General features: G+C 36.6%; 1 protein-coding gene across 8 annotated transcripts in view; it reads right to left on the bottom strand.

Moving 5' to 3' along the window:
- kiaa1549la (KIAA1549-like a) overlaps positions 1 to 15,328 on the bottom strand; it is a 67,036-nt gene extending 51,708 nt beyond the window's left edge. For all 8 annotated transcript variants that reach the window (XM_055193097.2, XM_055193099.2, XM_055193098.2 and 5 more), the window contains exon 1: positions 14,726 to 15,328. In XM_055193097.2, coding sequence (XP_055049072.2) covers positions 14,726 to 14,939 — 214 coding nt within the window. In that variant the 5' untranslated portion in view covers positions 14,940 to 15,328. The remainder of the gene's footprint in view (positions 1 to 14,725) is intronic.
- Positions 15,329 to 16,492: the final 1,164 nt, after the last annotated feature.

Raw genomic sequence — 16,492 nt, 5'->3', positions numbered from 1 at the left:
AACACTTTACTTGAAGGGGTGTTCATAAAACTGTCATGACACCTTCATAATCATGAACATGAAGGAGATTTAATGCACATTTTACTGTATGACAACTGTCCTTAAGTGTCCTTTGTTCAATTGTGTCATTTTTAACGCAAATATGACATTGTTTGAAATGACTTTGTTATTACAACTTGACATAAACCAATACATCATAACTTGTCATAAATCTGTCATAAACATGACATAGCAAAATAATGATCAAACTTAAGAAACTACATAGCTTTATAGGGTAAAATAAAATTACATTAAATTGTCATTTAAATGTCATTAAGGTGTGGTTTCCCAGACAGGGATTATCTTAAACCGGGACTAGGCCTTAGTTTAATTAGGAAATATAACTAGTTTTAACAAACATGCCTTTTACTGGCGTGCGTTTTGAGGCAAACCAAAGGGCACCGATGTATTTTAAGATATGTCAATTCAAGTTGTTTTCAGTTTGGACAGCTCTTACATTTATTTTAGACTAGGACTAGTCTAGTCCTTGTCTGGGAAACCGCCCCAAAGTGTTAATACTAATATAGTCAGATAATTTTAAATACCTTAACAAAATGCAACAGACACTTCAAAATATTATACTTAACTTTTGTAAGTGCACAATACATAAAAAACTGACAACTAACAGGACTTGTTATTCCTCACACAGAGGGTTTTTAAATTTTCTGACAGAAGAAAAAAACAAAACATTTAATCAACTTAATTAATTAATTTAATGTAATTAACTGTTTTTGCATTGATATGGACCCAACACAACACCTATTATTGTACTGTTTTCATTTTAGGTGAATCGGTCTCCTAATATAATTTTATCAATTATTATTATTATTATTATTATTATTATTATTACTATTATTATTATTATTATTATTATATGATTGATTTTATTTCTTAAGCAAATCGAGCAAACATAAAAAACATTATGAACTGAAGAATATTCTTGACACTGTTATAAAACTATTTGACAGAGTATTAACACTTAATGACATTTAATTGACATATAATATTTGCACCACTGCAGCTGAGGTCAAAAAAAAACATTCATGACGCTGTTACAAAACCATCTGACAGAGTATTAACACTTAATGACATTTAAATGACAGTTTATATTTGTACCACTGTAGTTGAGGTCAAGAAAAATATTCATGACGCTGTTATAAAACTATCTGACAGAGTATTAACACTTAATGACATTTAATTACAAATTCAATTTGTTTCACTGGTAAAAAGTGGTCAGTTATGTTGTCTTGGTAATGTCAAGTTGTCATGACGAGTTATGATGTATTGGTGGATGTCAAGTTGTCATAACAAAGACATCTCAAACAATGTCATCTTTGCATTAAAAATGACATAATTAAGCAAATGACACAATGATAGTTGTCATAAACGTGCATAAATCTTCTTCATGCTCATGGCACGTGTCATGTCATGATTATGAAGATGTCATGCCAGTCTTACACCCCTTCAAGTAAAGTGTTAAATTTTAGGGCTATGGTTAGATGTCTCTTAAATTTTCATTGACAGATTTGACCTTGTTTGAGCCAAAATATCTGGGCTATGTTTGGATGGCTAATATACATCTATTAAACGCAAAATTGCTTCATGGGACCTGTATGTTTACAAAACAAAAACAATGATTTAATTCAAATAACAGTACTTTATTTTGCCGCATTTAGAGCCTTTTTGACAAAATTACGGACGTATAGTAAAAAAATTACTTTTCTGCTGAAATACAGCCCTGGACTTCATATCCAATTATTTGACTTCCCAATTTTCCAGACCATCTCTGATTTTTGAGCCAAGTCGACCTCCGGGGAACATAGCGGAGCTAAGGAGGGTCTTCAAAATACAAATATCTCACACAAATTACACTGCGTAAAATAATACAGGCTTTAGCGATCAAGCATAGCAAACATGACGTGGTCACATAACATCAGCCAAAAATAAATAATCCCATTCTTTTAACATAGCATCACTTCCCTTAAGGGATTTTTCAGGATAAAGCTGGATGTTGGTGACGGTCGGGGTTTGACAAGGACACAGCTCATTAGGCATGAAGTCCGACCAAATCTCTTTTTCCGGAAAGCTAGTTTTTCTAATGAGCACTCTGTCGTGTGCGAATGCAAGGTGTGAATATGAAGCTGAGCGCTTTCTTTTTAGGGTTAGAAGGAAACGTTCGCAATTAAATAAAGCAGGAATCGAATGTGGCAATTATATCAACAAGCAAAAGACATTCGACTGATTTAATTACGTAAGCGATTGCACAAGCAAGAGCCGATTATGCAAATGCACACATGCCTTGTTAACTTGGAATATTCACATTCCGGTTTTCAAGTGTTTGTTGGAATAATGTTTTAAACATTGTTAGAGTCAAACCATGCCACAATTACAAGATTTGTGTTAACCAGCTGGGTGATTGAATGTAATGGGTACACAGCTTTTGATCAGGCACAACAGAGAGAGATATCAGAAATGAGGACGAATGAGCTTTGAATCAGACTTAATGACTTAAAGTGACTAAACAATAATTCATTTGATGTTGTTCACGCCAATAATAAGCCAAAAAGCATCCGTATACAAGAGACGCCTTGCTTGATGCATCTATTGACCCTTTAATGCCCCCTCTTCTTGCCCACAAACCAGATTAGCCCCTCCCCGAGATACACACTGTTTCATAAGCCTGAGGAGATTTTTAGGTGTCTCTCCCACACAATTTCATTACCGTTTCCGTGAATGGTGTATTAATCTGACAGGGGTCAACTCCAATCCTTCGTTCTTAGCAAAACTGATAAAAAGATTGCACTGTGCTCTACAGCACGGATGGTACAAAAACATGTCCGTCCGTTAACAAACAAAGAAACATGTTTGTCGTCACCCAGCTGGCAAAAGACAGGACATTTTAAAATGACAGCAACGTTTTGAGAAGATGGTTTGTGTTAGATGGTTGGATCCAAGTGTTATCTTCATACATGTGATGTGAAAATGACTGGCATTTGTTGTAACAGATGCCCAAATAGAACGCAAGTGAGAAAAAGAGAGCTTCCAAACTTAAAACTTGATGATTAAAGTCTTAAAATAATTAGATTTAAAGACAATAAAAACAATTTAAAGACAATTAAAGTCTTTAAATAATGAGATTAACAATTTAAGTAGCCTTTATTAGGTCAATATTTTAATACATTGGTTGCTTTGGTTGATTGGTCAAACCTAAAATATTTAAACATTTTAAACTTTCATTTTCTCACCTTAAGTGAAAGGTGTGGTGTGTAACTTTTAGAAGTATCTAATGACAGAAAAACAATATAATATACATAAGTATATTATCAGTGGCGTAAAATGACCAAATATTTTAAATTAAACCTGATCTCACTAATTTCTGTGGCATAGTCACGGAATTTTTTGCTAATTTTTCCGTGGCATTCTCACGGATTGGTTACTCAACTGTTTTGTCCTATTTTCTTACCATTGGCGCTTGCTGCTGTCGGTTTGTTTTTTCTCCATTTGTGAGCTGTTGCTACTTTGCTAGCTACCATACACTGTCAGAATTTTCATGTCGTGGGCGGGGTGCGATGGGGTGGAGATGCGAGCGCAAGGTGGAGTTTCAAGTGGAGCGGGAATTAGATGAGAGCAGTCGACCAATGTAAGCTGTCCGGCCGGACAGCTTACATTGGTCAACTTCTCTGCCGCTTACACCCAATAGAGTGAATGGATTTTTTTCATTCTTTTTTCTCTTCATGTTAGGATTTTACGGTAGAACCATAACCAGCATCTAAACGAGGTTATTAATACTGAACAATCTTTGAAATCGTAGACCATAGCTTTAAGCTGAAAAATATGAAATATAAAAAATATTCTAAATATTTAAAACATAAAAAAATATTATAAAATATGCATTTCAATTTTAAAACAGCTAATAGTGATTGTTCAGTGTAAATTCCAGCTTCAGAGGGTTTATTGATTTAGACGAGTGTTACTCTGATTGTATCTATTAGTATGCCCCATTACGCCCAGTCACGTTTATCAAAGCTACACCTTAGATCTAAACACTAGATGTTATGGTTATGTTTCAGATGACTTTTTATTTGTATAGCTTTTTTCATTGCCAATGCTGGCTTGTTTATTTTTATGCAAACAAACACAAATGTAAACACTATGGCAATATAACGCCTCAAACAAACAAAAATAAAACAACAACAAAAAACCACTGAGGTCATGTTATCGTGCGATAAGTCGATATAGTCATTATTGCAACAGGCCTACTTCTTTCAACTATATTTTATAAGTTATAACAACTCATCTCTAGTCAAGATAAATTACATAAGTTGATTCAACAAAGCAGCAAACAAATTTTTTACAATGCAGACGTAGGATATTGATTATTTGTGTTATCTGATTTATTTTTGTGATGATTATTTTGTGTTTATCATTATCCAAAAACTGCTAAAAACTATTTCATATACTTTGACTTCCAAACATCTTTATTCTACAGACCGAATCATAAAATAATAAAGACAGCGATATCTGATTGAAGTCATTCATCTCTAGAGACAGGCTGTTTGCTAAAGGCTTGTCAAATCTGCGTACTGAACATCCATCAAAGAGACACAGTTACAGCTATTGAACTCATAACTGCCACGCAGAATGAATTATTCCAGATAAATTAAACAAAATAAAAAAACCTTTTCAAGAATTTGCATTAGTTACACTCAAAAAAATACTGGGTTACTTTAAAGCCCAGCCATTGGATTAAATTAACCCAGCATTTTGGGTTGAAACAATTCTAAACCTTAATCCTCTCCGCACCAGAAGGTGCATAAGGCCTGGTAAATTTCGAATCAATTCAGCATAAGTTCAATTACAACCCAAGGGGCTGGGCTTGTCCTTTTTGACCCACCGTTGACTTGTGGGTTGAAATCTACCCAGCCTTTTTGTAGAGTGTATATAAGACTAGAACTGAAAGCCACCCTTGGGTATGATATTGATAGAGATCATGGATTGGTTATGGATTTCAGCATCCTCACTTTTCCCGCAATACGATAAGTCTATCCCACACGGAATGTGCCAGAAGAAAAACCTTGTATAACTGGAAACAGCGTGTGAGCGTCACGAAACAGACATAATCAACTTTCACACAGTCAGTTTCTCTAACGAAGCGTAGAATTGTGGGAAATGAGAACATGTCAGCTGTGAAAATGGTCAGTTGGGAAAACAGATCCGATGTTTTGGTCATAGCTGACATCAGTTGATAATGATGGCAGTGAAACAGGTATTGCAAAGACAAAATTTAGTACTGAAAATAGCCGCAGGGTTCCCACACCTTACTTCAAATTCAAGGACCTTTTAAGGACTTTCCAGGTCCAATAACCTCAAATTCAAGGACTAAATGTGGGGACACATTTCAAGTGAAAGCAACGTTACCTTTTAAGATACATTGTTACAGTTCTCTTTCGAGGGAACTTGCACTGCGTCACTGCGGTGACACTTTGGGGATGCCTCCAGGGGTAAGTGCGTCTGAATGTGTATATCAAATTCAACCAATGGTGAGGCTTAACGACAAAGACAGGGTGACGCGGGAACCAGTAAGTATCGCTATCTGAAATATTGCCAAAGACGGCGTTACAAGGACGCAGGAAGTATGACAAGGGAGACGCAGCGTCTCGTTCCCTTCTCAGGAAACAACAGTTACATACGTAACCCAAGACATTTTCAAGTGTCAAACACAACTATGCAAAAAAGCATTTTGGTATGAATCAACATTCACATACAGAAGATATAAGCATTTTAAGCGAACAGTTTAGCACGTGTGCTTAAAAAGTCTAGAATTTTATGATATTATCCAAAACTACACATGGAATAATACAGATTTTTTTCCAGAAAACTTGCATAAAATAGATTCAAGCACTTTCAATGACCTGTATCTATGTAGGTATATTTTCAAATACTTCACAGGGCCTTGATCCCCCCCCCCAAATTCACAAACTTTCAAGGATTTCAAGGACCAATGGGAACCCTGAAAGCAGGAACAGTGCTTTTGTATAGTTCAGCATTGCGTTAGCAGCACAAAAGGTCATGGGTTCGAACCAAGGGAACACACATATTGATAAAAATGTATACCTTGTCATGCACTGTAAGTCGCTTTGCATAAATGCCAAATGCAAAAACACACATAAGCGCTCTCAATAATCAAATCCAAGCAAACAGGTACTAAGCTCATCATTAACCTTATCAATATTTTACAGTTTTTAAAACCTGAATTGTTTTATATTGCAAATCATAATAATAGGGGTATTAAAGATGTACAAACGTTCCCTCTTTGTTCTCAGTACATGGCTCTGAATCAAAGACTCAAGCTGTTATGATTGCATCTTCTCCTTTAAATGCAGTTCTCCTCTTAAGGGAAAACAGATGGGTTTTCGCAATTATGCTTCGGATGTTTTGAGGGGATGAGATTGACAGGTCCACATTTTAAATCCGACTGAGAAGATATTGAACAAAAACACTACAGATTCTCTAAAGGAATAGTTCACCCACATTTTTCTGTTCATTTCTCTCAATTTATTCATCACAGATTTTTTTTCATCAGTTGAACAAGAACGAATCATTTGATATTAAAATGCTGTCATGTTATCTTCTTATTATACGTGGGTCAAGCATTAAATCACAAGCATTAGAGTGACTCCAGTGGGTTAATAAATGTCTAAATTTTCGTATTTGGGTGAACTATTCCTTTGAGAAATATTGATCTGTCTTCAACAGCAGTAATTACAGATTAGGGGGTGGTTGATGCACTACACATCTACTCTATTAAAACTTGCCTTCGGTTTCTCTTTAGAGACAGGTGGCAAACTATCCCCACAAAAACCAGTCGCGCCTATGTTTAGCTAATTACCCAATCCAGTCACTGCAGGTCTGCGGCCACAAAAAGGGCTTTGAAAACCAAACCGAGCAGTTCATCACTGTCATTCTGCTAATACGCTCACTCTTTCCACACGGGTTAAAAAAAACGTAGATCAGTTCCCATGGCAACATAGCACAGCAGGCTCCTGTTGACTAGCAGCAGCATCACTGTAGGGGCATTGAGGAGAGATGCCTCATCCTCAGCAAGCCACAAGTGTATCTGGCCGGTCGCCACGAACCCGCTTCAAAGCCAGTGAGGACAATGGCAGTTTTATGAATGAAAAGACACAGCCCTTCATGTTCACGTGGACGTAATTCTAGCTTTACAACATGTATTCGTGTAATCTGACTTTTTGATATCTGTGCTTTTTGCAACCACACAATGCCTAAAATTGGTTTACGGTACACATAAATCTAGTCTTTGGGCAATTGCTAATGAACTTTTGCTGCACTTTTCCATCCCTGGAGAATCCAAAGGAATTGAAAGTGTCATATTGCTGTACCTTCTTATGAATACCGATACAGATCCTTTAGACTTCTTATACAGCAGAAATACAAAAGACCAAACACAATAACAAACCGTAGAACGTGATTCATGTTTGAATTTGCATACTGTGATAGTACATACTAAAATGAAGTAAATAATTCTTGACCATTACAAAAAAATGCACTTTATAGTAGAATGTGTGGTTTGAGTATGCGCAATATTGAAGTAAAATGCGCTATATGCGATACGGTAATGTTTTAAGTTTGTAAAATCCATTTAAATATCTTTAAAGCAACACTATGTAGTTTCCATGTAAAAATGACTTACAGCTCCCCCATGTGGTTGAAAAGCGCAACAGTGCCTGGTATCAGACACTCTTCTGCAGGCAGGGGGAGGGGCGGGGCTGTGTGCTCTACTCTCCACCGCCACTTTCAGAGTGTGCTTGTAGCAGCTAGGAGGCTGCTCAGGTTGCAGCAACAGTACAATTTGTCTAGTTAAAAGTTGTTCTATCACTGAAATAATTTTAGAGACATTATTTAAAGGTAAAATACCTACATAGTGTTGCTTTAAGAACTAAAAATTTTATAACAAACAAAGGTGTTTCTTTTTTGGGGGAGGAAGTAAATCATCACTCTCTATCCCTGTGTCTCAATTCGTTCCCTAGCTCCCGAGGTCGTGAATCAATTTATGGTGTACGCAGGTTTGGGCACTGGTAGGGACCCTAGCTCACTTCACATTGGGACACTGTTCGCTTATTCTCCTGTGACGTGGCTGCTTAAGCGCGTTGTGATCATTCACAGCTGTTACTTATCAACAACTGGCAAAACCAACATATCTCTGACTTAATTTTTAAACAGTACATTGTGAAAAACGCTGTCATTATTCTCTTACATATCCGTCCATAAAATTGGAGAAATATAATTACATTTTAAAAAATATTTTACAATTTAAATAAATATTATTAATTTAAATATTGAGTAGGTTTTGGTCTCTTATTGTCTAGCGATGTGTGTTATATTAAAACTAGGGATGGGACGATTTACCGGTTTCACGATTAACCACGATAAAATGCCCTGAAGGTCAGTATTATCGTTTAAAATTGAATTATCATTACAACCGTGTTTGATTACCGTGATTTTGAAAACTTGCGGTAAATCCTGTTCAGCCAGAATCAGTTTGAAGCAGACGCGCACATGCAGCACAGTTTTTTGCATAAGGCGCCATTTAAGGGATAATGTATTGTACTCATTCACGGTAAAGTTATTAGACAGGTTTATTTATTTTTTACCACAGACATAATTTTAGGGACAGGAAATATTAAATTTTGATTTTCAAAAATAAAACTTGTTCAAATGTATTCAGTGTGTGTATCAGTTCTTTTTGAACATTTCCATCTCATTTTAACAAAACCATGATAAAATTGATAACCGTGATAACTTTGGTCACTATAATTATGATATGAAATTTTCATACCGTCCCATCCCCAATTAAAACTAAAACAAATGTTTGTTTTTATAAAAGTTCTGTCACATTTGAAGTTTATTGAGTTGGCTCGCGCGATTTTTAGTTGGGAGAGCTTCAGGAAAAAGTCACGTGATATCCGGTAAGGGAACATAGGGACCACTGATGCTCACTAGGGATGCATAACGATTAATCGCGATTAATCTATACCAGAATAAAAGTTTTTGTTTATGTGTGTGAACTGTGTATAAAAATTATGTATAGATAAATGCACACACATGTATATATATATATATATATATATATATATATATATATATATATATATATATATATATATATATATACATAAGAAATGTTTACATAAATGTGTATATAAATTTGTATATTTATGTATAATTTATATTATATATAAATATAAATACTTCATATATAAATAAGTATTTTTCTTAAAATTATATGCATTTGTGTCATGACACGGTAGGAGAGACAGGACGCAAACGCAAAGTTCGAAAATAAATAACATTTAATGATAAAACACGAGGGATAACACGGTGAATACAGCGAACACAGGAACATCCAATACAGGGAACAGAAGAGGTAGCAATGACAATGAACCGGCAGTCAGTATTGCACAAACACAGGTATAAATACACAGACTAATGACAAACAGGTGGAATGAATCAGGTGATTAATCAATGAATGTCCAGGTGACAACGATCAGAACAGAAACAAAACATGACACGGATTTGACCGTGACATAACCCCTCCCTCTCTACGAGTGGCTACCAGACACACATAAACACACAACACAAACAAAGTCTGGTAGCGAGAGTCCAAGGGAGGGGTGGAGGGCTTGGGGACCCTGGCGAAGCCGGCAGCCGCCGGGACGAAACCAACAGGACGGTGGGCCTGACAGCGCCAGGAGAACCGGAGCGATCGCTCCAAGAACCGAGGCAGACGAATTACCCCCCTTCTGGGAATCGTCGACGATGAGGTGCCCCCCGGAAATCATCTCCCGTCCCCTCGTGGAAATGGAGACCCTCACTCGGTAGCCACACCGGGGAAATGATCGGACGTGGTCCGTTCCGGATCCCCCTACGAGCGGGACGGTGGTCCTCCGAGGGACCGTCGACGACGACTCAACCGTTGGGGGACCGCCTGGGCCGATCCTCCTCCCGCAGTTAGGGTTAGGGTTAGGGAATGAACCCCGATGTCACTACTCCCCCTCGACGAAACTCCTGGGGGAGCCGCCCTCCGTGAACTTGCTGCGTCCTTGAATGGCCGGTTCATTCTGTCATGACACGGTAGGAGAGACAGGACGCAAACGCAAAGTTCGAAAATAAATAACATTTAATGATAAAACACGAGGGATAACACGGTGAATACAGTGAACACAGGAACATCCAATACAGGGAACAGAAGAGGTAGCAATGACAATGAACCGGCAGTCAGTATTGCACAAACACAGGTATAAATACACAGACTAATGACAAACAGGTGGAATGAATCAGGTGATTAATCAATGAATGTCCAGGTGACAACGATCAGAACAGAAACAAAACATGACACGGATTTGACCGTGACACATTTGTGCATATTTATATATACATAAATATTATACACAGTTCATACACACACACACACACACACACACACACACACACACACACACACACTCATATGATGTAAACAAAAACTTTTATTATGCTAAAGATTAATCGCGATTAATCATTATGCATCCCTAATTGAGAAAGTCCTTAAAATGGCCAACTCTCTGATCAGTGCCTATGTTTCACCAGTTGCTCTACTGTCTTCATCAACCTAAAGCTTTAAAAAACTTTTTGAAGCCCTTAAGTCACTTAATCTATTCTATAGTTCCTAAACAAGTTCAGTTTAACCACTGTAAATACATTTCTTGGTATTTTTTTTTTTTGAAAAGGGCTGCCTGGCTCACATTTTTGCCATATTTTCAATTGTATTAAAGTTATAGCTTTTGTGGACTCGAGGAATAGAAAAGCGCCCACCCGATGCTTTCAAAGAAATTATAGTGGAAGCAGTTAACCATCCAGGTATTTCTGACATACTGAGATTTTAGACATACTATTTATTTCACATTTTCATCTTAGCGTTCTATATTATATCAAAGTAGGAGATTTCAGATGAAGTGCTTATTTTGCCATTTGTCCATCTGATGCATTAGGGGTGGGCGATATGACCAAAATCTTATATCACAATAGGATTAATTTTATATCATGATAACGATATGTATCTCAATAGAATTTTCTTTTTTCTTTTAATAAGGTTTTTATGTTATTAAAATATTTAATGCCATATAATTTTCACAAAAAAACTTATGCAAGCATAAAAAACGAAGACAAAAACAAAACTCAAGCTCACTCAAGATAAACAGTCAGTGATGAAATAAGGATAATAAATAATAATGTATACATTTTCTCTCAATGCTGTTTGATAACACTAGTGACAAACAGGAGCAAAATTAGGTAACTTCCCTTTTAAGACCAAAGTCCGGATCCAATATACTGTTACACATGCATTTCCTTTTTCAGCGGTTTAATTTCTCTTAAGACCTATGGTCATGTTCATGAGGATACTTGCAAAGACAGGAATTTTGACACATTTGTGTATTTGCACTCTAAAATGGATAGGTTATTTTTGACCCATAATGGGGAAATATTGGACAGAACACAAGCTGGGTTAAAAATTGCCCCATGCTGGATCAAAAATGACCCAATGTTGGGTTGTTGTTATGCAACCATGCTGTATAATAACCCAGCAGTTGGGTTAAACCAACCCAGCATTGGGTCATTTTTTAACCCAGTGGTGTGTTCGTCCAATTATGGGTCAAAAATAACCCAGCCATTTTTAGAGTGTAGAGCCAATAAAGCGGCAAAAATGCTCACAAGCTTAATGGGCAGCGGATGGACACACTACTCATTTCCTATTCTGATTTTTGCCTACTATAAAGTACTGCAGGGATCTTCAATCCTGCTCCTGGTGTGCTACCGTCCTGCAGATATTCGCTCCAATCCTAATCAAACACAGCTGAAGAAGCTAAGCTAAATGATAGCGGTTTCTCAATACCAAGTACGCCAAACTCGGACTTGTGTCCTTCGTAGTTCGAACTTGCAAGTTCAGACTCGGAAGAACGAACTCCTGACGCGAAATGCATTATGGGAAACTTCGCTGTCATAGTCCACACAAGTCTCCTCTGATGCATCCTCGATAAAATGGGCGGATCAAGAACACATCTGGGGATTTTATGTGAACTTGGGCTTGATGCGAACTTTGAAGTGGAACAGTACTTGGGCCGCGACTGATGACGTTTCACAAGTCCACAAGAATGCAAGTACAGACAAGAACCCATATTGAAAAACGGCTGATAATTACAGACAAGTGTGTTTGAGCAGGGTTGGAACTGAATCTGGAGGAAAGTAGCTCACCAGGATCAGAGTTGGTGACACCTGGTAAACTGTATGTCCACCGAATGCATATTAAAAAAATCTCTCCAGGTATTTCTCACATACTGAGGTTTTTGACATACACTAACTCTAAAAGTTTGTTTTTAAAGGAGAAGCTCACTCAAAAATGGTCCCCATTGACTTGAGCATACTAACTTTTTTCCTACTATGCAAAGTCAATAGGCTCCAATGGGATGGACTACTTCTTAAACCAAGGCTGGGTATTGGACAGAACACACCACTGGGTTAAAAATAAACCATTGCTGGATTGTTGATACTCAACCATGGCTTGAAACAAGCTAGCATTTTTAGTGTGTCGTTTTTATGTACTACTCATTTTTGCCCACTTCATAGTACAGAAGTAGGCACTTTCAGACAAAGGGCTTTTTTGTTACAGCATTTGTCCATATGATGCATACTAAAAAATCTCACTGCAAGCGACAAACCATCCGGGTATTTCTTACATACTAATTTTTCAGACATACTATTTGCCTTATAGTACGGAAGTGAGAAATTTAAAACAAAGGGCTTGTTTTGATAAATTATAGTGCTAGAGTCACTTCAGTTCACCACCATCTATTTGTTCCTCGCAATATATTATGTATTAAAGGTGCAGTGTGTAAATTTTAGTGGCATCTAGTGTCGAGGTTGCGAATTGCAACCAAAGGCTCAGTCCACTGCTCACCCCTTGCTTTTGAAACACATAGAGAAGCTACGGTAGCCGCCATTGGACAAACATGTCATCGTCGGAGACAACTTAGTAAAAAAGTTTGTCCGTTAAGAGCTTCTGTAAAACATGGCGGCACAAAATGGCGACTTCCATGTAAGGGGACCCTCGGTGTATGTAGATAAAAACATCTCATTCTAAGGTAATAAAAACACGGTTCATTATGAAAGGTCTTTATACATCCTGATAATATAGTTTTGTATATTATTTTGCATTTCTGTCAAGAGATCCTTACACACTGCACCTTTAAATAAAATAGTAAAAAAAATAAAATCTATAAAATGAATATTCCTATAGAAAATACCAGGTAGGGCTGTGTATCGGCAAGAATCTCAAGGGTCGTGATACTGTAAAGCAATGCAATATATTGAGATATTGCTCTTTTACGAATATTAAGGATATCATTTTATGAAAGCTGTCATTGAGATATAGGCAAACCTTAACAAAGAACATTTGTTGTCCGCCCCATGTTAGTGTTTCCTGTCGCGATTTAAGTTCATAGATAAGAATGCTATCTAGTGGTCGGGATATAAACTCCAATTGAACTGCCATAAATCTTGCATGGTTTTTATAAAAAAAAAAAATATTGAATTTGTTTTATATAATCGATGTATTGCCAAACACAAACTATCACGATACTCATATGTATCGATATTTTCTTACACCCATAATAAAGGAATGTCAATTGAATGTTGTGTGTTAGGCTGGGAGTCTATTATTATCTGGGAGGCTTGTGTTTAAGCAACACAAGAAAGCAATGCTAAGAGGAAACAATGCTCTTTTCAGTGAAATATTATACTACAGTAAAAAATATATTTCACATCTAAAGTTCATAATGTCTACATTTCAAGGCACTAAACAATAACCTAAATATGAAATAATCTTCAGTATGTCCATAACAGCAGCGCGCTATAAACAACGTGACCATCAGAACCGATGCGTATTTCGTATAAATATCTCCATATTCCCACAGCAACCCGTGACCAAGAACGGAAAACGGGTAAAAATGGCTAAGCACCGGGACTGCAGCACTGCTCACACGTCACATGCTGTTTATACACAGCTGCTGCTGTACACTGATGTAGGCTACCTGCATACCGTTCTTGCGCTCTCACGAGATTTTGCTGTGTGTCTGTTTTGGCTTCTTTGTTGTGTTTTGTGCGCTTATGTTTCAGCCACAGACCTGACAGACCATGTATAGGGGTTAAAATAAAAATAATCATTAATATGTTGTATTTTGCTCTGGGTCATTGCTTTTCTGATGATCATGTATTCATAAAATTACCAGGACTTATGAAAATTGACTGTATAATAATTGGTTACTATAGTTATTACAACGAATTAAGAATGGTTTTGCTACAGTAACTATTAGTTTAAGCATGGTTTTTGTAGTACAAACAATAGGGTTAACAAATGAAGATCAAGGCGGCAAAAACATGGTACACTTATTTTACCATAATAAAGCCATGGTTATTTGCGTAATTGCGCATTGCGTTTAAGAAAATATACCTGACAGTTGCAACTGTCTAAAAATACAAATGCACTTAAATGTTTAATTTAAAAATTGCTTCCCAACAAAGTACAATAATGGATCCCGCGCACAACAGGTTGTCAACAAAATAAATATCTCACCGTCTATAGCAAATATGGACGGCACCAGGAGCAATGTAATTCCAACAGATATCAGCCACTTGGTCCACACTCCATCCAAGTCGATACATTTTCTGCCAGCGTTAAAACACAAGGACCAGCCTATCCATTCCGAGATGCCTCGGTTTCCAGCCCTGCCATTCCCGTTACCGGAGCCCAAAATGTAGAAAATGTTATGCGCATTTCTTGGGGCCATCTGGCTAGAGATAAATTCAGCAATAGGCCGAAAGGTCCCGAAAAAGACATTTGATCTATCCTTTCCAGTTCCTTAGAACGAGGTTTTCTCTCCAATGCGTTGCGTGTTATGGGAGCCGACGCGGCAGCATTGAAACTTTAAGTCGATGCGTCTGCAAAGCGCATTCAGCAGCATCAAACAGCCGCTTCCACATCAATCATACGCGCGGTAATAGCAGGTTATCTACCGTGTTTCATAAAACGCATCTTCGGTATTGAAATCCCTCACAACGGCGAGCATATAATCCTGCAAATACAGCAATGATGCTGCGGAAAATTGGCACCGTTTGATTGAGGAAAAATATCACGTCTCCAGCGCGCAACCGACAGTATGCAGGCAAACTGGTGATGAGGAGGACTGAAACGGGAGAAAGACGACCTCTGCTGGATTTAGATGACCATTACTAGCGTGTATTTTTTTAAATCAGCTAATTTCCCTTATATATCTGAACCAAAATTCAGACTTTTACCGTTTGGATTTATCCATTCTAAAGACACTTTTTATCAATGAGAGAGTCGGCTATTTAATATTTTTGTCAGAGGATGTTTACAAGTAAAAATATTGAATTGATTTATTGATAAATAGCTGTATCTTTCTAGGCAGAAATTAAATATTTTATTAAGCTTTACAATTATTTAAAAAAAAATGAATTGTCTTTTGAAAATGGTTTAAATATAGACATATTTACAGAACTAAATTTCTTAGACAGATAATTAATACGTATGCATTATGCTTTTTTGTGTGTGTTCACATTTATACTTTTTTAAAACAATTTTTGAAATGAAGAAAATGGAATAGGTTGAAAGGAATCCTTAAGATTTAACCTAGAATATACTGCAAATAAAAACAAAGTAAAAAGCCATACGTACGGTTTTTAAAAGAACTATTAATGCGTTCCAGATTTAGGAATATTTTCTACCTCAGAGTCGGAAGTAACGACTGCATCAAATAACATTAAAACTATTTAGTAAAATGTAATGGTTTAATGTTAGTATATACTTTTATTGTTACAGTTACACATGAATTAACATCAAAACATTTAGCAGTAGTGTTAAGTAACATTAATACGTTCCAGACAACTCGGATTTAGGATATTTTCTACGTCAGAAGTAACGACTGAATTAAATACCATTAAAACTATTTAGTAACATTTAATGATTTAATGTTACTTTTTACTTTTATTGTTACAGTTACACATAATTTATTAACATCAAAACATTTAGCATTAGTGTTTAGTAACATTAATATTACGTTCCACACAACTCGGATTTAGGATATTTTCTACCTCAGAGTCGGAAGTAACGTTAACGACTGAAATAAATAACATTACAACTATTTAGTAACACTTAATGGTTTAATGTTCTATACTTTTATTGTTACAGTTACAAAATATTTAGTAACATCAAAACATTTAGCATTAGTGTTTAGTAAATTAACTACGTTTCAGACAACTCGGATTTAGGTTATTTCCCACCTCAACCAGGAAATGATATCTGGAATGGCGCTCCTTTAAT

This window comes from Misgurnus anguillicaudatus, chromosome 6 (genome assembly GCF_027580225.2).
Source record: "Misgurnus anguillicaudatus chromosome 6, ASM2758022v2, whole genome shotgun sequence".
Taxonomy (NCBI): domain Eukaryota; kingdom Metazoa; phylum Chordata; class Actinopteri; order Cypriniformes; family Cobitidae; genus Misgurnus; species Misgurnus anguillicaudatus.
The sequence above is the reverse complement of the archived record's forward strand: the minus strand, read 5'-3'. Positions and strand labels throughout refer to the sequence as shown.